This window comes from Callithrix jacchus, chromosome 13, assembly GCF_049354715.1.
Source record: "Callithrix jacchus isolate 240 chromosome 13, calJac240_pri, whole genome shotgun sequence".
Taxonomy (NCBI): Eukaryota; Metazoa; Chordata; class Mammalia; order Primates; family Cebidae; genus Callithrix; species Callithrix jacchus.
In genome coordinates this window covers 28,391,904-28,416,591 of record NC_133514.1, presented here as the reverse complement: position 1 = coordinate 28,416,591, position 24,688 = coordinate 28,391,904, and the positions used below count along the sequence as shown (strand labels likewise).

Genomic DNA, 24,688 nt, shown 5'->3' with positions numbered 1-24,688 from the left:
AGCTTCTACTTGTAGAAGATAGTACTTTATCCTTCAGCTTTGTTTTAAATATTGAACAGCATTAGGAAAAATTACCAGCCTTCTTAAAAAAATTCATCTGATAACCATTTAAGCAAACATATAGTACATAATAACATGGCAAAACAAAATAAAGCTATCACTAAAATTTTGTCTTTGAATTTAATTTCAAATGATCCTTAAAAATTATGCAAAAGGTAGAATCTCCATTTTTTTTTCAATTTTAATACCTCTCAATATATCACAAGCACAATGACTTTAGCTTAATGGTCATATGTATGGGATGGACATGTGATTAAATTTAGTTATATAAAAACTTGGTTTACATTGAAATTACTAATGGAAAACTTTGGTCGTTTTTCTTTTGTTTTTGGATTAATTTTATTTTTGCTTATATGTGGTATAGTTGGAACAAATACAAATGACGTTTTACAGTTTCATAGAAGAATCAGTTTTCACATATACATGAAGTATAGTCTAATTTGTTGCAAAGGTAATACCATGCAATGATCCGTTAGGAAATAAATCCAATTAAGATAATTCTTGTCAATGTACCTGCAGCGTGTTTATTATTTGTAGCAAAGACATTCACATGTTCAACACTGGTTTGCTTCACTGAATAATTGAATGAACCATGAAAACTCAAATGCAGCATTTCTTTATGGGGATTTGCACAGTCTTTGAAAATCTAATGGCGTTCTTGACAGTCTTCCCAGAAATGTGTAAATGTGTAAATATTAAAATTATGTATAAAATATGTAAAAGCATGCATACGTAAATTATCCCTACATAATTTAAAATATAATTTTACAGGTTCAGGAATTTAGTTTGTTAATAAATTCCAAAACAATTTTTCCCCTAATCCCTTGTGGCTAATTCATCATGGGTTAATGTCACACTGCCAATCAGACTGTCCTAGAAACCTTTAATAAATAACTCTCCACTGAAATAGTATTTTATTGACATTATAATTCTTATTTTTAAGCAACCCTACATGGAAGTCTTACTTTTTCAGTAGCAATAATTAACAAGTTGATTATTGTTTGTAAAAGGTACCCATTAACCTCTGTTCTTCTACCTTGTAAGCTTTTCTGTTTTGAAACTCTGTTTCAGATCATTCTAGAGCTGAAACTCCTATCCCAGATACAAACAAAACCACACTCTATATTGGTAACAATGAATAAATCTGCATTTGTGGTTTCTGTGTTTATCCTGAGCAACAGTTTTATATATAATTAATATAATTTATACTGAGAGATTATCTCATGACTACATAAGAATTTATTAATTTTGTTCCCTTTAAAAATTCTGTATAGTTAAGAATTATTCAACACAGGCTTTTGGAAAGTAACATCAAAATAATGTTGCAGAAAACAACATCACATGATATTTTTGGAAAACAGCATGCAATATCTGATGTGAATATATATACACACACATACAAGTACACAAATATATACATATAATTTATTTCATATGTATGTATACATATATATACACATTCATTCATACACATACACACATTTGTAAACTTATATGTATATAAAATCTGTGGTGGATGCATGATTTAGAAAATGATGTTAGAAGCATGTAACCTACACTATGCTTTGATGAGCCAGTCAATGTTTTTTATTGTTTGGTAAAATTCTTCTTGCACACTTTGAGCATTCAAGTATTGGTGACATCTTGTTTCTGATATAATAACAGCTGAAACCAATCTATGTTAGTTCTGAATCCAGGTGGCGAGCCTGTGAATCCCTGTGTAGTGTAGTGTTCAGGGGCCATATCCTGTATACTCTTGATGATGTTCTTGGTTGTTCTACACAGTAGAATGCTAGATGCTCCTTATTCCTTTAGTTACTTAATTTACAAATAGGATTTTTTTTTCTTATTATCTGGGGCTTGGCCCTTTTCTTCATAAATGTTTGATTAATAGTGATTTAATGAATATCTGCACTTATAGGTAAAATATCTTTAGGAAAAATAACCACAACAAAACCTTGGAGATTTTAATGTTCAGCTTTAAAACCTTTCATGAAACAACCCTATATTAACTAATACCAGGAGCAACTCAAGCTACTGAAGACAGAGTGATATCAGTGTACTGCTCTATGGTGAATCAGAGCACTTTATATAAAATGATACAGGGGCTTACGAGTTGTTTATGGAAGAGTCTAGTATGAAAGACACATTGTGAAACTGTGTGAAAAGAACAAAACAGACTTTAGGAGAGAAATTGATGAACTTGTTGATATGACAAAATGGGCATCTTTTTTTTTTTTTTTTTTTGGCAGTGGATAACCTACCTTTTAACTTTTTCATTTTTTAATGAAATACATCTCAGAAATCTACATTAATGCTTAATTTCCAGCATGATGTATACACAGAATTAATGAAAAATCTGAAGGTGACTCATTGGTCCTATTCTAAGAATTATTTTATTTTTTTAATTGCATTTTAGGTTTGGGGGTACATGTGAAGAACATGCAAGATTGTCGCATAGGTACACACGTGGCAGTGTGATTTGCTGCCTTCCTCCCCTTCACCTATATCTGGAATTTCTCCCCGTGCTCTCTCTCCCCAACTCCCCACCTCCCGCTGTTTCTCCCTTATTTCCCCCCAACAGACCCCAGTGTGTAGTGCTCCCCTCCCTGTGTCCATGTGTTCTCATTGTTTAACACCTGCCTATGAGTGAGAACATATGGTGTTTGATTTTCTGTTCTTGTGTCAGTTTGCTGAGAATGATTGCTAAGAATACTTTTAAAAGAAAAATAATCTTATCTAAAAATAGGCACTTATAAACCCAGAGACCTTACATACAAAATGAAAGCCAAATTTCTGTGGTTGTTACTGTAGTCACCACTATAAATATATTTCATAGCAGCAAATTAAAGGTAACCTTAATTATGGAATGAAGGTAGGCATGCCGTAAAATTGTGCCATTACAGAGAAAAGGGTTAGTTCACTATAGTTTCATGTATTCAGTAGGTGTTCTTAGAATTTCATATTTCTACTTAAAACTTTTGTTTATGGTAAAAAGAACAGCTCTTTAGGATATTACAGTTTTCTCTCTCTTCATAAAGTATCTAGACTGTCATTATATATCATTTATTCCTTAAGCTTCAAATTATGAGGGAAAGTATTTAATCTCTCACAGACAAAATTCTTCATTCTGATAGTCCAACCATAAAATTGATCCATGTACCAAGAATTACTTTTGACAAGGGTGTACCTAAAAGAATAGCAACACTGATAACAAGAAAAAATAAAATGCCTATACACAAATTGAAACAATTATCCCCTCAAAACAAAAGCATAACTTCATCCATGTCCCTGCAAAGGACATGGTCTCATTCCTGTTTATGGCTGCATAGTATTCTCTGGTGTATATATACCACATTTTCTTTATCCAGCCTATCATTGATGGGCATTAGGGTTGGTCCCATGTCTTTCCTACTGTAAATAGTGCTTTAATAAACATACAGGTACATGTGTCTTAATAGTAGAATGATTTATATTCCTTTGGGTATATACTCACTAATGGGATTGCTGGGTCAAATGATATTTCTGTTTTAGATCCGTGAGGAATTACCACACTGTCTTCCAGAATGATTGAACTAATTTACCTTCCCACCTTAAACCTAGATGACGAGTTGATAGGTGCAGCAAACCACCATGGCTGTTTACCTATGTAACAAACCTTCACGTTCTGCGCGTGTATCCTGGAACTTAAAGTAAAATAAAAAAATAAGAAAAATAGCCTATTTTTTTCAAGTTAATATTATTGGCCATTTAAAAAAAGAAATTTCCTAAAAGTCAATTGTCCTTGATGATGGAACATTTCTTTCTGGGTGCTTTTCATGACCTGCTGGAGAACTTTACTAAATTATAGTCCAGTAGCTGGACAGAGCTGTATGTTGAGTTGCCTAACTCTGATTATGCAGAGTTTAGTGGTCTTGAAGGGGAATATTGTTTTGAAGTCTGAGTGAACTGCATGACGATTCTCATTGCTCACTGGCTGATGAGTTGTGGCAGGACTTGGAAGCTTTGCTTGTATTCGCAGATGACAAGTCACACCTGAACAGCTGGATACTAATCACATCCAATTTTCCTCAAAGTTAACACATTTTCAGTAAACGTTTGATTTGGAGTACATAAAAATGTTTTTCAGTTCAATAATTGATTTCAATATTTCTTAATTGTGATTGTGGGGTGGTCAATTGATATGGCAAAACATTAAAAATTTGAAGGAAGATTCCATCACTCCAACTAGTTAAAATGCTGGGAGAACTGATGAGTTTATGTTTCTCATAAAAAAGTTTTACCAACAATGCTTACCATAAAAATATATATGTACTTCTGTGTAACTATATTGACCACATTTATCAATATGGGGTTACTGAAGAAAGACTAAGCAACTGCACACATTCTGCAACACATTGTTATGAATTAGGAGACACTCACTCACTGAAATATGTATGTTCCAAGACAGAAAGTGGATACCATTGGTAATTATATGAGGGAGAAAAGAACCGGTGGGCAGGTCACATTATTGCTGACTCAGATTTTTCAGTTTACCCCAAAAAAGCATTCTGCAGTATCTTCCAGTTTCTCGTGTTCCCAATATAGGCTGTATCACAGCCTGTACAGCATTTCATTGCATTTCATTCTTTACGTACTTACCTCCTTTTGCTGGGTATAAACTGTTTAAAGACAGGGAATATCTTTTATTCCTTTCCCAGTCTTTTTCATGTGGCATAGTGCATGGCATATAGTAGATGTTCAATAAATATTTATTGCATAAAAATGTTTTAGATATAAATAACATCGGGAATTTAATCTCCATGTAAATATTTAAACCATGCGTATCTGTCACTTAAATGATATATTTTCATTCTTCTTGCAATTGCAGCATATCTATCATGTTTTAAGTATTGTCTTTTGAGAGTCCTATTTTAGACTTGACTTTTATTTTAAAGACAGTGAACAAGCAATCAAAATTTGTTTCTTTGTGTTAAGCTAACATGGGCATAAAAAATAATATGACAGTTTGATTTTCACTAAACTAAGAAAGGTTATTTTGGAACTACTGGGATTTTAGACATTTGAAGTAGTAATTACTTCCTCTGGAAATGTTACCTTTTAGAGTCAAATACTATTTTCCTGTTGCAGTTCAACTTTTTCCTTAAAGGAAAATGTCTTGTATTCACAATTTACACATGAAGCATTTGAAACCAAAGCAGTTTCCTCCTTTCGCAGTGTATTATTCCATGTGGTAATGAGCCTTTTCATTCGTTTTAACAGCATTGTAAGGTCTGCTAACCATGTTAATAATAGTGATAGTAACTTATATTTATTCAGTATTTATTCTGTGCCAAGCATTTCACTAAGCACTTTTTATATGTGTGCTGTCATTTAATTCCCACAGAAAATTTTTGACAGGGCTGATTTTATATTTCTATGTAAGACTATTATCTATCTATATCTATCTTTATCAATGTAAATATTTTATATCATTATCTATTCATCTATTTATCTACAATCTATCATCTCTTTCTCTTTATCATCTATCTATCCATCCATTATCATATGTCATCTATCATTTATCACATCTTAGACAATTTTCTAACTGGTAAGCAATGTGGTCAGGATAATAGTGTAGGGAAAGCCATCTCCAGATTTTGTAATCTTGGTTCTTTAAAGCACTGAGTATCCAACAAGTGAATTTAATTAGCACATTTTGAATAATTCTCAAACCATGACCTGTTTTAGTGAAGTACTTGGATTCACATTTATAAAACAAACAACCAGCTAGACATGCTAACTCACACCTGTAATCCCAGCCCTTTGGGAGACCGAGGGGGTGGATCACCTGAGGTCAGGAGTTCAAGACCAGCATAGGCAACATGGTGATATCCCTTCTCTACTAAAAATACAAAAATTAGCTGGGTGCAGTAGCATGTGCCTATAATCCCAGCTACTCAGGAGGCTGAGGCAGGAGACTTGCTTGGGCCTGGGAGGTGGAGGTTGCAGTGAGCTGAGATTGCACCATTGCACTCCAGCCCGAGTGACACAGCAAGACTCCATCTCAAACAACAACAACAACAACAACAACAACAAAAACAACATATGTTTCTAGGGTTGTACTTCATTAAATGAATTAAATATTATTAAGTCACTACAGCCAAAATTCCAACAGTATTTTTTTCTGTGTTGAATGAATGTCAACTCTTACCTGATGTTCATCAACATTTACACATAGAGACTGTTACCATGTAGAACTCACCGTAGTCTTGGGTTTGGTTCCAGAATTGGCCACTGGGCTGGCAGACGGTAGGTCAGTGGACTCAGTGTTAGAAGACAAATTTACTTGTGTCTGATTTACTGAAACGGTATCTGCTCCACTTTCAGATCCTGATTCCAGATCCTATTAAAAACAAATGCACTGATATGAAGGACATATGAATGTTCCCAAATGCCCTTCTTCCTACCACCAGCAATTTGACACTTTTTCCTTCTCCCAATGCACATGGATACACTGAAGAGGTGCTGACAGCTGACACTGACGTGTCACACGTAATCATGCATTATGTTGTAATAACCATTGTACTCATCAGAGGGTCTGCAAATACTTGAGAAAGAGGTAACATACTATTTGGTAATGTAACAGCTTAGGATGCATTGAAAGGGCCAGGAGTGTGACTAGCTAGGGCACTGAAGAGAGGTTAGAAGGCAGAAGCCCATAGCCACACCTTCCTTGCTGTGTGACCTTGAATCACTCACTGACACTCCTCTGGCTATATATACAGTGCTTCCCAGAGTTCCTCACGGGGCCACTGTGGATTTCAACTACAAAGAGAGCTCTCATTTCTCCTTACCTCAATCTCGTCTATATTCCTATTCAACCTCTTGGTGACAGCTATTACAGAGGCCTGGAATAGCTTAGCTCAATAGTCTGTCTATGTAATAAACTGAAGGCAGGAATTATGCTTTGTCATGTTTCCTTCAATTCCCTTGTTTGAAAATGGGTATGATGATAGTAGGCACTCATGGAGTTTCATGAGCATAAAGCATAGTGCTTGTAATTGGTTCCCAATAATTTTCATTAAATGCTAGCCACTCCTATAAATATTATTATTAATATAATGTTTTCTTAGCAACTACTACATAGTGTGAGGTCAAGACATATCTGTTGAGAGTGGATATAATTACCTGGTAACCTTTGCAAAGGCTGTGCATTTAATATATTGTATGCTTTCTTTGAATTATAGGTGGCTTGACTGCACAGAGGAAAGGTGGGAGGGGGAAAATGCAGAGGGGATGGAGCAAAATGCAGAGGGGATGGATAGTTTTCTCTATGCTTTTAATCTGAGAAAACTATGAGTTAAACATCTCGATGTCTCCTCTTTCTACATCTCAACTTTGCTGTGGTTCACATGGTAAATATCATGTCTTGCACTCTAACCCTCTGGTCTTATGCTTTGCCATTCTCTTTTTTCTTGGGCCTACCTGTTCTTTGTCATTTCTTTGAATATAGTAAGCTTTTGTCTACAGCAGGTACTAGGCTTTCTTATCCCTCACACCAGTATTTCCCTTTGCTAGCCCCCTCTTGTCACTCCTGTCTCAACTTGAATATTACTACCTCAGAGAAGCATCCCTTGATGTTTCAAAGCAAAGAAGTTTCCTCCCCTCAACTTCCATAGCATATCATTCTCTATTTTACAATCCTCTTTGCTAATCTACAACAGTATGTATGTATGTATGTATGTATGTATGTATGTATGTATGTGTCTATCACGTATCTATCTACCATGAATTTACCTACCTACCTACCTACCTATCCATCTATGAGTTTGTCTCTCTTGTCTGTCTTTCTATATTAGAATCTATGCATCACAAGTGTAGGGACTTCATCTGTCTTGTTTACTGATGTATCCCCAGACGTTAGAATAGAGCCTGGCAGATAGAACATGATCATTAAATACAGTTTTATGAAAAAACAACTAGACTGACAAATATTAATATCTTTCCTTTCTTAATTCTCACAATAGAAGTAATTTTATAGTTTCTGCTATAAAATTATGTCATCAAAAGCATTGAAACTAAATGTTCTCTAGTTGGAAGGGCACAAAAGACATACACAGCAAAAAGTAATGTTATACTCTCTAGATGTGTGTGTTTGCATGTGTATAAAATACATAAATCTAAAATTTTTGATGCCTTGAGTGATTTCAGGTCAGGGCCATGTCTTCTTTTTGTGCATAGAAAATATCAACATTTTACCTTAAAAATATGATTCATTAGAATTTCAAATTGGATCAACATCAAATAACCTTAAATAGCAGTTAATTTATCAATATTGAATGAATAGTCATAAGTAGCAGGGAATTTACCTTTAGGTGTATTAGAAATATTTTGCATTAATTTCCCGTTTGTGATTTGATTAGATAAATAACAGAGGAATCTTGCTTCTTTCTAACCGTATAATACTTCCAAGGTGAAATAATAACTTTTAGAACTCTTCCACCCTTTACTGCATTTTTACCTTTCACAGACAAGGCTTTACAACCATTCCCTGCTTCAGTGTTCACCAACTCCACGTGGAAGGTACCATCATCACACAAGAGATGGCAAAGCCAAGGCTTGAAGTAAGTAACTTGACCAAGGTCATATCCCAAGGCAGAGCTGGTATTAGATCTGAAGTCTGTCGTACCCCAGAAAGCAACTTTTTAAAGTAACCACCATGATATTCTGCAGGGGCCTCAAACACAACTAAGTAAATGTTAACACGGCTATCAATGTGTAGTTTAGTATAAATCTTTATGGTTTTCTCATCTGACCTCTGTTCAATTTGAGAAATAACCCAAAAGCTTTCCAGGATCTCTCACATCCACTCCCTCCTTTAATTTTCCACTGCTACCATAAGCAAACCAAGTAGTGAATCAGCCTTGGATTATCATCACAACTGCCACCTCACAATTTCCCTGACTCCTCCACCTTGCTTTGTAGAATTAATCCTACAAGCCATCTTCCTGCAGGACTCCATCCATCAGTGTTACCCTATGCCTCCAATTATGCCAGGCAATGGAAATATAGAGCTCTCTGAGGGGATTTTTTTTTTTAAATCATGGCAGGGACTACATGTAGTGTTGTGTGGCATGTGCTAGAAGTGCATATACCACTCGGCTCTGGCCCAGGAAACTGTGCATCTTGTGATCCATTGGTTGTTCTGATCTGGAGGTCACAAGAAAAGGTCTCACTGGTGACCCTCAATATGGAGAAAGGAATGGAAGCAATGGTGATTCCCAGGGAGACTATTCAAAGGCAGACAAAGGGAGAATTGAGTATAGAATCTAGATATAAGATTTCAGAGGCAGATGCAGGAAGAGGAGCTATTGAAATGTATGGAAAGCAACTGTTGAAGAATAGAAGGACAAACAGGAGAGCATCCAGAAGCCAGGAGAGGAGTGAAAGTCAAGGAAGAGAAGCAGTTCAAACACATCTGATGCTATGGTGAGAGGCTGCATGGGCACTACTGGATGTGTCAGATAAGAGAAGGGTGGGGAGAAATGATGGAACAATAGCCAATAATTAAATCGAGAAAGAGGCTGAGTATGATGGCTCATGCCTGTAATCCCAACACATTAAGAGGCCAAGGCAGGAAGATTGCTTGAGGCCAGGAGCTCTAGAACACAGAGCTGGGCAACACAGAAACCCCATCTCTACAAAATAATAAAAAAAATAGCCAGACATGGCGATGCATGCCTGTAGTCCCAGCTATACTTGCTAACGAGAAAAAGAATGAGAACTAGTAGGAACAGAGCAATGGAATTTGAACCTAAGTGAGAGTGTGAATAATTGGTAGAGCAAAGCAGGAGGTGGGAAGGAATAGCGATGAGGATGGAGACAGGTCAGTATTAGATGACAGGAACAACACATCTTTTATTGATGTTAGAGGAGAGAAAGAAGCAAAGAGGCACCTATACCTATTTGCAGGTGTGATGCCAGGACATCTTTCAGTGGTCTCAATTTTCTATGAGTGGAGGAAGGCAAGAGTGTTAAGAAGTAATGATGCTGAGAGATAAGTGCAGGTAAAGTTGTTGAATAGCTACCTTGAAATATTAGAGAAGATCCAGGGAGACCCAAAGATACTGCAGAACAGCAGGGGAGGCCCAGTCAAAGGTTGTAGAGTGGTTCTGGCCTGTATGTGTCTGAACTTCTCTATGGTATCCTAAGAGACCATAGAGAAATATCCTAAGAGACAGTCAACATTCCCTTAATTACACATTGACTAGAAAACTATTCCTAATTTGAACTTCAAAACTATCTGATTATTTGGAAGAAAATGCCCTGACTAACAACCAGGGAATTCTGATTCTGGAAATGGAACTTACCTCATTGTAAATAGAAAATTGGCATGTTGGGAAGTCTTTTGTTATAGCAGAATGAGCATAGGCTTTGGAGTCTGACAATTGTGGATGCAAATCTCACCTTCTGGGTGACCTGTGGTAAATAACTTACCACTCCATATCAGTGTGAACACAGGTCAATTACTCATCCTCTCTCTCTGAAGCTCAGATTTCTCATAGTACGACTGTCAAGAGGTTAAACGAAGTAACTTACATAAAGGTTAGCACTAATTAAATACTAATGTCTTCATCTCATCCCCTACCCTCATTCATTCTATGAGATTGGCTATCTCAGCAAGTTCTAAGAGACTGGAACGCTGTGAGTGCCCGGAAAAAATGAAGCTTGCAAAGGAGAAAATCACCAGATCCTGGGCTGTGTTGATTCATCAGTCTCTAGCCAATTTGTAAGGCTTTATCTGTGCACCCTCCTTTAAATCTTTATCTCTACCTGTGCTTTAATTTTTTTTATGTTAAAGACATTTTTAAAGACTATATTATTCTTGATACTTTTTATTATATGAAGAACTCATTCTGGTATTTTTCTCATAAATATTCTCAAACTGGGGTGGAATAGGGGGGTGATGAATGTTTCACTGTGTGTCTTGTTCTTCCTGATAAACTATAAATTCACAGTGAAGCATGAGGGTGGGGCAGAGGCAGTTTGTCCTCTGTATCTGGGTCAGGGCTCCTTGATAGATGCTCAAGGTCCTAATCCTGCCGTTGTAATCCTCTTGTTAGACCTCATAATTATCTAAAGGAGTGGAAAGTTCTTGGGAAAAAAATTGATGATGAAAGAATATTAAAATTAACTTTAAATTCCAAGGAACATAGATAAAAAACGAAAGGTGACCTAGAAAAACATAAGGACCAGAAAGGAGTTTTGAGGGCTTTTAGGATATGTCTTATTCAACTGTAGCTCAAGGCCTGGTGTGAGTGAGTCTAGTACAAGGGGGAGGAAGGAGAATTAACCATCAGTAAGTATGTACTATGTGCTTGATCCATGCAATACATACAGTCTTTTTCATTTATGCCTCCCAACGAGCTATTAGTTAGGAAATAATATCTCAATTTATCACATGAATCTGCAGCTCAGAAATTAAATATCTTTATGTTCCCAGAAAGTCAGCTGTAATGTTGGCATCTGAACTCACACCTTCACACTCCAAAGTTCATAATGTTTCCACTGTATTATTTTGCCTATTCTGAATATATCTCTATTTACGGAGTTAACACTTGTGATATTCCATGAGATAATGTGTGCAATATAAAATCCAGTTTACATTTAAATGGAGGCAGAAGAATTTGTATCAAGTCATTTGACATGCAACAGTTATATTTCAGTAGGTACTCAAATTTATATATATGGATTTCTACTGCTTTGATCTCAGGTAAACACAAATGCCTTGACTTAATATGTTTATTCTTGAATAATACAAGTTAGGGATGAGTTGAAAACTGATTCATAGCTTAATTATAAGTAAATCAACCATCACGTTTCCTAGATCTGTACAAAGTAAGCCATTTAATATGATGCTGATAATAAATACGTAAACCATATAGTTGATCCTAGAATCTGTCTTCCAAATTTTGAGTGTTGGACTCTCAGAGGAATGTTTGTATTATATAAAATCGATGCATGATAAAATGAAATTCTCAGCTCTGTCTCTTTCACTGTATTTTACTAAGTGAATTTTAGAGTTTTCTGAAGTTAATATCATCTAAATCCTTTCTTAGAGTGTGCTGGGTTAGTTAACTAGCATCCATCCATCCATCCATCCATCCATCCATCCATCCCTCTATCCATGTAGCAAATCTATAGTAAGCATCTTCCACATGCAATACAAATTTGTGGGACAGTGATAGACATAGTACTTGCTAATAGAGTCTCTCTCACATCAGAGAAGACTGACAATTTAGGAAGGTTTGATAACTGCAAAGCATAATTTCCCAAGGTGACTTTCCTTCCTGTTTAATGATAAACATGTTCTTTTGTATCACCCATTTCTCTGGGGTCTCTCTGTAAAGAAGTAATGCATAGAATGTATGCACGATGCACAGAAGTATTTTAGTTATCATTATGATACTGTATTGGGTCATATGTTGGTAGATGCCATTAAGAAGGATGTTTTCTTTGCAAGAGAAACAATAGAAGGTAAAGAGAGATGACTTCTATGGGAAAAAAGTGGAAAGTGGAAAGCTCACAGGAACGTGCCGCCTCAGGTTCACTGGTGTGCCCGACGGAGAGGAGCTGGTGCTGAGGGCATTCTCTATGTCCTGATCAAGCTGGTCCAGTTTCATAATCAGCAGCACCATGGAGTCCAGCCGTGCCCTATCTCGATCTTCTCTTATTTCCTGAGGAACAGAACATGTTGTTACTGAATCTGAAAGGCCATTTCTTGGTGAGAATAAAAAGTTCTCTGTTTTTCAGTGTGACAAAAGGCACACTGGATAATAGGCAGTCTTTAACTGCAAAAGAAGTTCCATTCTGTATCCTCAATGGGCTCTTCATTGGGAAGATACTGACCTAGTGCCAAGAAAGCATTATGCATGAGTATTAAATATATATCTTACAAAGCAAAGTGCAGTGAAAAAAGAAGTATAACAATGAGTAATGGCATGTATTTACTAGTTTCCCATTAATCATTTTTGGGGAAAGTTATATACTTATTTTTTCCAGAGTACAAGTTGATTATTTAAAAGGTACTAATAATTGTTATTGGCTAGACATTTAAGGATGCATATGAGATAATATTTTTGGAAGGCTCTTTTGCAGTATAGTAAAAACACTGGAAAATAATTAAGCAAGGCAAGTTTTCTGTTTGTGCAGGGGGATAGTCTTCCTAGCATGGGGCCATTTACCCACTGCTACTTTTAGCTGTATCCTTGCTAAAATTCCTTCTCTTGAGTTTCTTCTCTTTCACACACTTTTATAAAACAGCTCCAGTAACAATTTGTATTTTTGTAAATGACTATGGTTATTTATTCTCAATTCTCTATACTACAGACATATATTGGTAGAAATGTTTTTGCTCAAAGGAGTAGCTAAAACTTCTCATTGACCATATATGGTTACTTGAGCATGACCCTGCCCCCCTCTGGTGTGTTTAAGTCAAATCAGTTCTAGGAATCTTCCAAATTCCCTGTGTTGTGCAAGGTATTAAGATGACTGAGAGTATTGGCTGGAAAAAAAAAATCAGAGAAAGCACAGTTAGTTTCTTCAAGAGCAACATCTACTGAGAAACGTCATAGATGCAGGGCAGACTTTTTTGAGGAAAGCCATCATTTGTGACTTATGTTGCCATCCCCTCATCTGTCTGATTATATTTATCTGGGTGAAATCAGCCACTGGTGGCTGATGTCAATGGGAAAATACATCTTGACAGAAGCCTGAGGGCTATCAATACAATGGCGGCATCTTGAGGGTTCACTCTGGTGATGGTTCGTTGTGAGATGAAAGTGATGATGGCCTAAATCTCAACTTTTTTTTGGTATTTATTTTAATCCTTCTAAATTCCCCCAGCCTCCATTAAAGGACACCCCCAAGGAACAGAGTCTAGGATAATTTTGTGGGTTAATCTAGTTTTATAGAACTCTTTATTTTATTTTTTTGAAATGGAATTTCACTCTTGTTACCCAGGCTGGAGTGCAGTAGCGCGATCTCGGTTCACTGCAACCTCCGCCTCCTGGGTTCAATAACTTTTTTTTTTCTTAACATAATTCACAATAGCCAAAAGGTGGAAACTTTTTACATCCTTAACAGTGAGAGCAGATTATTAATATTACAGAGTCATTATCTTTCACACGTCTGATAATTGGTTTATCAGGTTAAATTGGTCAGAGAATCAGTCAATTAAGCTAACACTGGATACATTGTTTGAGTAAACTGTACTTGTGCTGGGTTTAACAGATTAATGTAAATTGAAACAGCTAGTCCTATTTTCACAAAGATAGATTAAGTTTGAAATACACTGAGAATTTTTTTAGGTGTGCTAATTCCTTCAGAATAACTATACTGTTGTTATTACTTCAATCTCTTCCTATTTTCCCTGCCATCTAAGGCACTTAGTAAGGCTGTGACAGATTACACTTTTTTGTCATCATTAAGTATTCTTGTACTTAAAGGGGTCCATGATATTTGCAAACAAACAGACCTGATCCCTTCCATGTATCCTATCCCTCACTGCTACAGAACTTTGTTACAATCAAAGAAGTGTTATTGATACTATGATCATGCCTATAACTTATTTAGGTTAATTCCATTCTAAATATTCCAGATAATGAAAAATCTGATTGAATAGTAATTAAATCCCTGTAATCACTCTTCCCATATGTTTCTCTATATAATTTCATTTTCTTTTAAATCAAAGTTGTGTTTGGCGAGATGATGATCTTCGCATCTCTATTTCCACATATGGCTTTGTGTGATCATCTTTCCTTTCTCAGTCATAATGTCCTCAAGGACAAAGATTTGATTTTTCTACCCGGCAGGCATAGAGTTAAGTTGTACACTGCACATGCAATCCATTTTCAGGCATGATAATAATGAAATCGATTGGAGCCACTGAAATAACACCTCCCAAAGCCTTAGAAAATATTTCTTGATATTTTCCAGCTATTAAGTTAATGTTGGATAATGCAGTATATCCTGCAGCTCTCCTAGGCAGATCAGCAGTAGTCTCAGAAACAATTTGTCTTTGAATTAACTGGATGCTGACATTGTGCTTTAAAAACATCTTCAAGTCCATGGGCTGAGCATCAAATTATTTCAAATGATCTGCCAAAAGGATTGAAACCAAAAATTCTTACTCTATGATATGCATTTAGAGAAATAAGCCTATTTTGATTCCCTTTTCTTTCTGGATGCATCCCCGTTCACCATCCGTTACATTTAGCCTGAAATGTCAAGTACACAGACCAGTCTCATATGTTACACATTCAGAAAACTTCACAAAATAGAGTGACTGCAAACATGATGTTTTGGATAAACACTATTGCTCTTGTTTTTAAAGCCCCAGTATTAATATTTCCCAAAGTTCTAACCTTTCTTATGTTGATGGCCACACTCCAGCAAATGTTTTCATGCCGAAAAACAGAGCAGCGTATTTGCATATTTTGTCTCAGTTGACATCTACAGTGGATTTAAAAAGCTCCCTGTCACTATTGTCCAAGAAGAGAAACTTCTTAACAATTGATGCTGCCTACCAATGAAATTAATAATTCAGTAACTTAACCTCTGTAAATCAAGAGCAGGATGCTAAATTCTCTTCCTTCCCATCTTTCCTTCCTTCTTCCCTTCAGTCACTGGTCCGAGGAACTGAATATTTATCAGCAAGAAAGATACAATTTCTGCTTTCCTGAATATTATAGTCAACCATGGGAAGACAATGAAAGTCAACAGAGTCTTAAGTAAAAGAGTTTCAAATGGGAACAAATGTAAGAAGAAAGTAAGTAGGGTAGTGAAATACATGGTAACTGCAAGATTGTAGCCTGGTCACAGAAGAGCTCTTTGCAGAAGTGAAAGTTAAACTATGATGAGGGAGAGGGAGAGGATGACATGAAGGAGATAATAGAGATGGAGAGGCAGAGATAAAGACAGAAAAGAGGGAGAATAAGGAGGAGGAGGAGGAAAAGGGAGAGGAAGAGAGTGGGGGAGGGGTGGAGTAGTGATTGCAACGAAGTCAAGGAGGACGAGGAAAGCTGGAAAAATAGTGTTCAAACAGAGTGAAAAGTTTGGTTAATAAGAGAACCAGAAAAAGGAATAGGAAAGTTGAAGGAAGGGGAGTGAGAGGGAGCCCTCACTTTGGGTGCTAGTGCAAAATGAGGCTGGATTTAAACAGGAGACACACCATATTTGGTTTTAAAGGTCGCTATATAAAGTGATAAGTTTCATTTTTTATGTAATGGAGGCCACTGTCAATATACAAGCAAAGGAGTAATTTAGTACATTTTATAAACTTTTAGGTGGCTTGCTTTCTTTTTTCTTTTCCTTCCTTTTTGAAAGCAGGTCTCAACTCTGTTGCTCAGGCTGTAGGGCAGTGTGTGGCATGATCATGGCTCACTGTAGCCTGGATCTCTCAGGCTCCAAGTGATCTTTCCATCTCCGCCTTCCAAGTAGCTGGGACTGTAGGCACATGCTACCAGATATGGCTTTTTTTGTTTTTTGTATTTTTTGTAGAGACAGGATTTCACCATGTTGCCAGCCTGGTCTCAAACTCCAGGGCTCAAGAGATACTCTCATCTCAGCCTCCCAAAGTGCTGGGATTACGGATGCGAGCCACTGCACCAGGCCTCGGTTTCTTAATATATGTTGTCAATCAAAATACTTTCTATCCAGACATGCCCCATGACCAGTGCATGCTCTTTATCCTAAGGTAATTTTTTCTAGTTTTGGTCTTGTTATGCTGAAGTCTAAATTGAACACATATTCAGTGATTACAAAGAAATAGCAGGTTATTTTATTACAAGACCCTATACATTTTGAGATCAAAGTGAAATAGGAAAAGGCACTGTTTGGGGAGCACATTTCTTAGGAGCAGGAAGTTGGTGGCCATGGTATGCTGGTAAATGTTTAACAACTCAATCTCCAAAAAAAAAAAAGAGAAAGTCTTTATTTGTAGCATTTGCGGATTTTTGTGGTGTAAGTACTCCCCTGACCCATTTCAAGCTGCCAACAAGACATTACTGACTGCAGGGTTGGAAGAAATGTGCACAGTTGGCCCTTTTGAGCTGGTGTGAGCCAGTGTGAGCTGGTGTATGGTGACTCCAAAACAAAGGCCAGAAGGATGGAGAATTCTTAGAATTTGACTTGAGTAGAAACATTAATAGTTAAATATACAGTTATAATTATGATTTAGCATAATAACATTAAAATAATGCATTTTTAAATGCATTTATGTTCCTTAATATTGGAAGGAATTCCGTGGGCAACAGGAATTAACATTAATCAGGAATTACCTGAGCAACAAGAAATTTACCTAGTTGCCCAAGTAAAGTTTAGTATAAAGTGTAGATTTAAATTTTGTGTACTTCTGGACCAAGCACAGTGACTCATGCCTGTAATCCTAGCATTTCGGTAGGCTGAGGCAGGTGAATCACTTGAGGTCAGGAGTTTGAAACCAGCCTCTGGCCAAGATGGTGAAACCCTGTCTCTACTAAAAATATACATGTATATAAATTATATATATATGTATATATGTGTGTGTGTATACATATATACATATATATGTGTGTGTGTGTGTGTATGTATATATATATATGTAAATTAGTCAGGCATGGTGGCAGGTGCCTGCAATTCTAGCTACTTGGGAGGCTGAGGCAGGAGAGTCGCTTGAACCCAGGAGGCAGAGGTTGCAGTGAGCCAAGATTGCACTGTTGCACTACAGCCTGGGCAACAAGGGTGAAGCTCCATCTCTAAATAAATAAATAAATAAACAACTGTCATGTACTTCTGGAGGATTTTTTTAGTAGTGGCTCCTTTAGCTCTCTTCCTTGTTCCATTTATATTTATGGTTGTAAACATCTTTAAAATTTATTATAATAAACATTTTTTTGTTTCAACTTTTATTTTAGACTGAGAAGCTGCATGTGCAGGCTTGTTACATGGGTATATTGTGTGATGCTGGGGTCTAGGGTATAACTGATCCTGTCAGCCAGGTAGCGAGCATAGTACCCAAGGGGTAGTTTTTCAACCCTTGCCTCCCTCTCTTCTTCTCCCCTCTGGGGTCCACACTGTCTGTTGTTTCCATCTTTATGTCTATGAGTGCCCAAAAGTTAACATATATTTATATTCACATTTATAATTAAGTGAAAACACAATTCTGTGAGTTACCGATATGACATTTGGATATTTCACTCAACACCAAAATAATTTGGAAATATAAAAGTTCAAAGGAGTTTTTAAAATCCATTGGTAAAGCCTAGACTAGATCCTGGCTCTTCCCACTCTCCTTCCGGTTAGCTTTCCAGTTCTGCATTTTGATTTCTGTCCGTGTTTAACATTTTAAATCTTATAACCCTTGGGTATCATGCATTCTCTTCTCAATTTCTGCATCCTGGTTTTTTTTTCTTGCCAATATACAGAAACTGTTTTTAAAGACAGCATCAATTACCACAACATTAATTGCAAGAAACCTGTGAAGTTGTCTTGCCCAGCTCTTTTTATTTTATTTTTTTTGAGACGGAGTCTAGCTTGTTGCCCAGGCTGAAGTTCAGTGGCGCAATCTTGACTCATTTCAACCTCTGCCTTCTGGGTTCAAGCGATTCTCCTGCCTCAACCTTCCAAGTAGCTGGGATAATACAGGCGCCCACCATCACACCCAGCTATTTTTTAGTAGAGACAGGGTTTCACTGTGTTGGCCAGGCTGATCTCGAACTAGTGACCTCGTGATTTGACTGCCTAGGACTCCCAAAGTGCTGGGATTACAAGAGTGAGCCACTGCACCCAGCCTTGCCCAGTTCTTTAAACTTCTATTTAACAATCATTTAAGGTATGTTTATTGACCACTTAGGTGCTGTACACTGCTTTGGAGGAGGCAACCTCTTCCATATTTATGCAGCTATAAATTTTAAAAAGGTTATAGTGTCAAATTCTGCCTTCCTCTAACTTCCCAGCTTCTCCCAGTAGAACTAGACAGAATTAGCACTGTCTGTATTCCATTAAACAGCTTTTCTTATTTGAGAAATTATGTGGTGCCCATATTCTTTCATTTTTGGGTGAATCATCCTCAATTCCTTTAATTATTTCTCTTATGACATGTTTTCAAATCCTTTTTAATTGTGTTTACTCTTTTCTGGATATGACATAATTCTGTCAATGACTCAATTAACTGTTGGTGCCCAGAATTAAACATATTGCTCTACGTGTTCTCTGACCAGAAGCAAGTGCTTCTCTGTGTTCTGTATAACCTCTTTAAAGCAGCCTAAGAATTTAGTGCCTATTTAGAACATAAACAGGCTATTCTTAATGGAATAGCCACAATCTGCTTTTTTAATGAGGACAAAGTATTTAGCTGACTGTGAGCTGATCTTGAGTCGATGCTGTGATGTGTGTCTTTTTTTCCCATTATGAGCCTGTGTGGTGCTAAGAACAGAAACATCCTGTTGCCTGGGGACTGCACCAGCTGCTGTCAAACCTTAGATACATGTAGCTGCTGTAGAAGAAATTTCCAGTTGTATCTCTTTCAGCCACAGGTCAGTAGATACGAGGCAAATTAGGAGACAAATTTCAATTCAATTTCATTTACTGTCAGAAACCTAAGATGTCCAAGCCCGTGATGGTAACCTGGAAATCTGAGAGATGCTCCTAATTTACTTGGAAGAGCGATTTAGTTCCTAGGCAGTGAAGTCTCTTTGATTGCAGTGGTATCTGGGGAAGATAAATAGGGTTTCTAGAGAGTCATTCTTTCCTAAAAGTGTCAGATTTGGTGAGGCTTAAACAACAGGAGTCTCCTCTCTGCATCTTTCCTTCCATCTGGGAAAGATAATCCCATCACCCCTTTTTCTGCAAATGCTCTTAATTGAACAGCACAAAACACAGCACACAGGAAAGCTGTTGGGGGAGGAGGTACAAATTACTGGACATTTTACAGACTGGAGAAATACAAAGTCCAAAAAAAGAGTGTGTCTCTTCTAGAGACACACAGGCTCTGTTTTCCTAATGCCAGCATTTGGAAGAAAACCAAAAAGTTCAGTAAAATACCCAGATGCTTCCACATGGTAGATGTTTAGTTCAGCAAATATAGCATTGCCTGAATGCTCCGCTTGTCAGTGAACGGTGGGATCACATAGATAGTCATGATAAATGCTAAACCAGGAATAGAACTAAAACTTCCTGATGCAAGGCTCTGGCCCCTATGCTGTCTTCAATTCCACATGTGTCTTGATGGTTATTCTGGGCTGGTGATACTGTTGCTCACCCGTGAAAGAAAGGGACCTTTTAGCAAAAGGCTTGGCTCAGTTTCATCCTGAAGTATTTGATCTTTGGCCAGCTGGACTAGTGTAAAAATCTCATATTAGTGTTACATGTTTCATTTGACAATACATTTCTCATTCTAGACTTTCCTTTCTTAAAATAATATCCTGTTTAAAAATTAGAAAGTTATTAAATCTCTTTTTTTAGATGAGTGAAGATTTTCATGTAAAACGACAGTAAGAAGCTAAAGATAATATAATTACCCTAAGTCAGAATTCCTAGGCAAGTTAGTCAGTCTTAATTTTGATTCCACTGCATCTTTCTTTCTTTTCTTAATTTTCTTTCATTCTTTCTCTCTTTCCTTCCTCCCTCCCTCCTTCTTTTCCTTCCTTCCTTCCTTCCTTCCTTCCTTCCTTCCTTCCTTCCTTCCTTCCTTCCTTCCTCTCTTTCTTCTCTCTCTTCTTTCTTTCTTTTCTTTTCTTTCTTGCTCTCTCCTTCCCTCCCTCCCTCCCTCCCTCTCTCCCTTCTTTCCTTCTTGAGACAGAGTCTCACTGTGTCACAACACTGGAGTGTAGCAGTACAATATAAGCTCACTGCAACCTCTGCCTCTCAGGTTCAAGTGATACTCCTGTCTCAGCCTTCCAAGTAGCTGGGACCTACAGGCATGGGCCACCATACCACACACAGCTAATTTTTGTATTTTCAATAGAGACAGCATTTCACCATGTTAGTGAGGATGGTTTCCATCTCTTGACCTCATGATCTGCCTGCCTCAGCCTCCCAAAGTGCTGGGATTACAGGCGTAAGCCAACACGCCCGGCTTCACTGTGTTTCAATTGGAAACTTATAGAGACTAGCCAGGAAAAGAAACAAACCAACAACTATTTCCTAGATATATTTCGTTCAACTTCAAATTCTAGGCATATTATCTTTTATTAATAATATGTGCCACTATGATTATAATATTAGGTCATGACAATGAATAGATAATATTGTTATTTAAAGTTGTAACAAGGAATCCTTTAACTGACATGCAATTATTAATCAATGATTATGGCTTTATATTATCTGTGTATATTTATACCCTATTAATCTGCTTCCACTTATAAGACATGGTGAAGAAAACTGGTTTCTCTTTTGCTTGAATTTTAAACTCTAACTAGGCTTCAGAACTTTTGGAAGTTGCCTACACAGTTTTCTAAATAGTTTCAAAGGATATTGATGTAGCTGGTCCTGAGAAGTACTCAGAAGTGGCAGGTGTGAACCAGGACAGAGAACTGCGTGGGCAACACCTCCTCCCTATCCCAGGGAGCCTGGCTTCCTCCATGCACTTCAAAGGCCCGTTTTGGGGACTGGGATGTAATTTTTACCTAAATCATTTGGTAAATGTCTGAAACCAGTCTTCATTTTAAGTGCTAAAATTAAAGATTGGCATTCAGGTCACTAAATACATTATAGAATATAGGGTCAGTCTTGCTGAGCTGATATGTATTCCATACTATCATGCTTACATGATATCTGTCAATTTCTCTGAGTCTTTTTTTATTTTTACATTTTACAATACTCAGTAACTCTTTGCTTGGGCTCAGGTTTTAAAAAAGACAGGATTTTTCTTGGTTTGAAAACATAAGAAAAATATCTATTTAATATTGAAATTCTATAAACTGTTTTTAGGGATATTATGATGATCTTTCCTTTCCCATGAATAACAAAGAAAGACATAAGTAAAAATATTTTCCTTTTTCATAAAAATGTACTCTTTTGTTTTAAGTCTTATATTGACCTGACATCCATCTATTTTTCTACTGGCACTGTCATAACTCTCTGATTCTGCCCAGTGGCCTCCAAATGTCAATCATCTTGAGTCCAACAACTATTTTTTCCTTAATATTTGTAGTTATTTTACTACCATATCTTAATATTTTATAGTTGCATCTTTAACATTATATATACATGTTATATAATATGTAAATAGTCCAATATATTTCTAACACATATTACACTACAAAATTATTAGAATAAAGATTCTTTATGCTGTCTTATGTCATCTCAATTAAGGCATATTGCATTTTAGGAAATTCTCGACTACAAGTAGAGCGCTTCTTTTGGTTTCTCAAATATGTCATGTTCTCCCTTATTTGCAATTAGAATTTTCAGATTTAGCAAACTATAGGATGTTTAGTTATATTTGAATTTCAGGTAAACAAGAAATAATTTTTTAGTATAAATATTTCCAAACATTGTATAAGGCAATGTTGTATGAGACATCTGCTGTTAAAAATTTTTATCTGGAATTAAAATGTAACTAGGTATTTTATGTTTTATCTGGCAACTACAGTTTTGATTCATGTCATAATATGATTTTTGCTTAACACACTTCTTGCTGGGTATATCAGAGGAAACCCTTGATTTTAAGGACAATGTCACTCCAATGGAGAAGTCTCTCAGAGGCTTCTTTCTTTGAATGAATAACTAGTGTTTGTCTGTAAGTTTAGTTTTACAGCTTCAGTGAGTGAGAAGCTGTAAAACTCTCTTCCCAGTATTTTATTTTATGTTCAATCCTGGCAAATCTAAGAATTGCCATTTTGGTTTTACTTTAGCAAGAAAATTTGGGAACTGTATGAGATTGATCTTGTGATCTTTTTAGAATTTCAAATTTATTTAAATCATTAAAATTTTGTAATAAATCTTCCAAGAATAAGTTCAGAGTAAATTTTTTGATATCAGGTGTTTTTTTCACAGCTGGTATTTAAGATGCATTTGTAGCTTTTTGACATCAATGAAGAGTCCTCACATTGAAATTGTATGGAAAATTAACCAACTCCCCTCATTTCATTTTTTTTTTAATGAGATGGAGTCTCGCTTGGTCATCCAGGGTGGAGTACAGTGGCACTATCTCTGCTTATTGCAACCTCTGCCTCTTTTTTTTTTTTTTTGAGACGGAGTTTCGCTCTTGTTACCCAGGCTGGAGTGCAATGGCACAATCTCGGCTCACCGCAACCTCTGCCTCCTGGGTTCAGGCAATTCTCCTGCCTCAGCCTCCTGAGTAGCTGGGATTACAGGCACGCGCCACCATGCCCAGCTAATTTTTTGTATTTTTAGTAGAGACGGGGTTTCACCATGTTGACCAGGATGGTCTCGATCTCTTGACCTCGTGATCCACCCGCCTCGGCCTCCCAAAGTGCTGGGATTACAGGCTTGAGCCACCGCAACCTCTGCCTCTTATTGCAACTTCTCCTGCCTCAACCTCCTGAGTAGCTGGGATTACAGGCATGCACCACAATGCCCTGATAATTTTTGTATTTTTAGTAGAGATGGGGTTTCACTGTGTTGGCCACACTGGCCTCGAACTCCTAACCTCAAGTGATCAGCCTGCCTTGGCCTCCCAAAGTGCTGGGATTACATGTGGGAGCCACTGTGCCCAGCCCCCTCATTTTTTTTTTTTTTTTCTGAGAAGAACATTACTTTAGAAAGTTGAAGACTTTCCCAGGCCTACAGACTTACTTAATGGCAGAGGTGGAAAATCCATGTCTCCTGATTCAATTCATTTTCTTCTTGTTACCCCAGTTATCTATTTACAAGTGTAGGCCTATAAGGTTCTTCATTCAAGTCTACCAATGAACCTCCCAAAAAGGATGTATTTTTGACACAAATCTAAATTCATTTAGAGATCTGATCTGAGTATCTGTAGATTAAAAAATAAAACAGATTGGGTCACATCTGGTAGCATTTTCTTATTATTAATCTATATATATTTAGAAGATAAAAACCTTGTCACTCCTAATTCGTTCTGTTCTTCCTCCTGCCTTCCCTCCATTCCTTCCGCCTTTCTGTCAACAATGAACTATCAAGGCTTCCAATGTTAGTGTGTATTGGAATAATCTGAAGAGCTTGTTAAAACACAGATAACTGCTGATTCCATAAGCGTTGGATGGAGATACAGCATCTACGTTTTTAACAAGTACTCCAGTCATTCTGTTGCTGCTTCTGCTGTGGGGGAACCACACTTTGAGAATCTCTGAACCACATGTTTGAGTAGTAGTTGTCAATACTGGCAGATTTTCAGTATACTTGTATAGCTTTGGACACTTCCACATGCTAAGGTTCCCCTTACCAGATTCTGATTTGGTAGGCATAGGGTGAGGCTAAGCTATGTTTTTAAAAAGTTCCACAGATGTGTTAATACATAGCTACATTTGAGGAACATTGTAATAGATTGCAGAGAAAACCATTACATGGATGAAAATTAGGGTGACAGGAATTAGATTCCCACCTAGAGTAATTCTACAATGAGAATTTCATTAATCTATATTAACAGATTGAAGAAAAAACACAACAAATAAATGTTAAA

The 24,688-nt window shown here is 36.8% G+C and overlaps 1 protein-coding gene across 6 annotated transcripts in view; it reads right to left on the bottom strand.

Annotated features, from left to right (window-relative positions):
• DLC1 (DLC1 Rho GTPase activating protein) overlaps positions 1–24,688 on the bottom strand; it is a 521,814-nt gene that overhangs the window by 304,717 nt on the left and 192,409 nt on the right. For all 6 annotated transcript variants that reach the window (XM_078347425.1, XM_078347424.1, XM_035270216.3 and 3 more), the window contains 2 exons: positions 12,630–12,779; positions 6,305–6,445 (listed from right to left, as the gene is read on the bottom strand). In XM_078347425.1, coding sequence (XP_078203551.1) covers positions 6,305–6,445; positions 12,630–12,779 — 291 coding nt within the window. The remainder of the gene's footprint in view (positions 1–6,304; positions 6,446–12,629; positions 12,780–24,688) is intronic.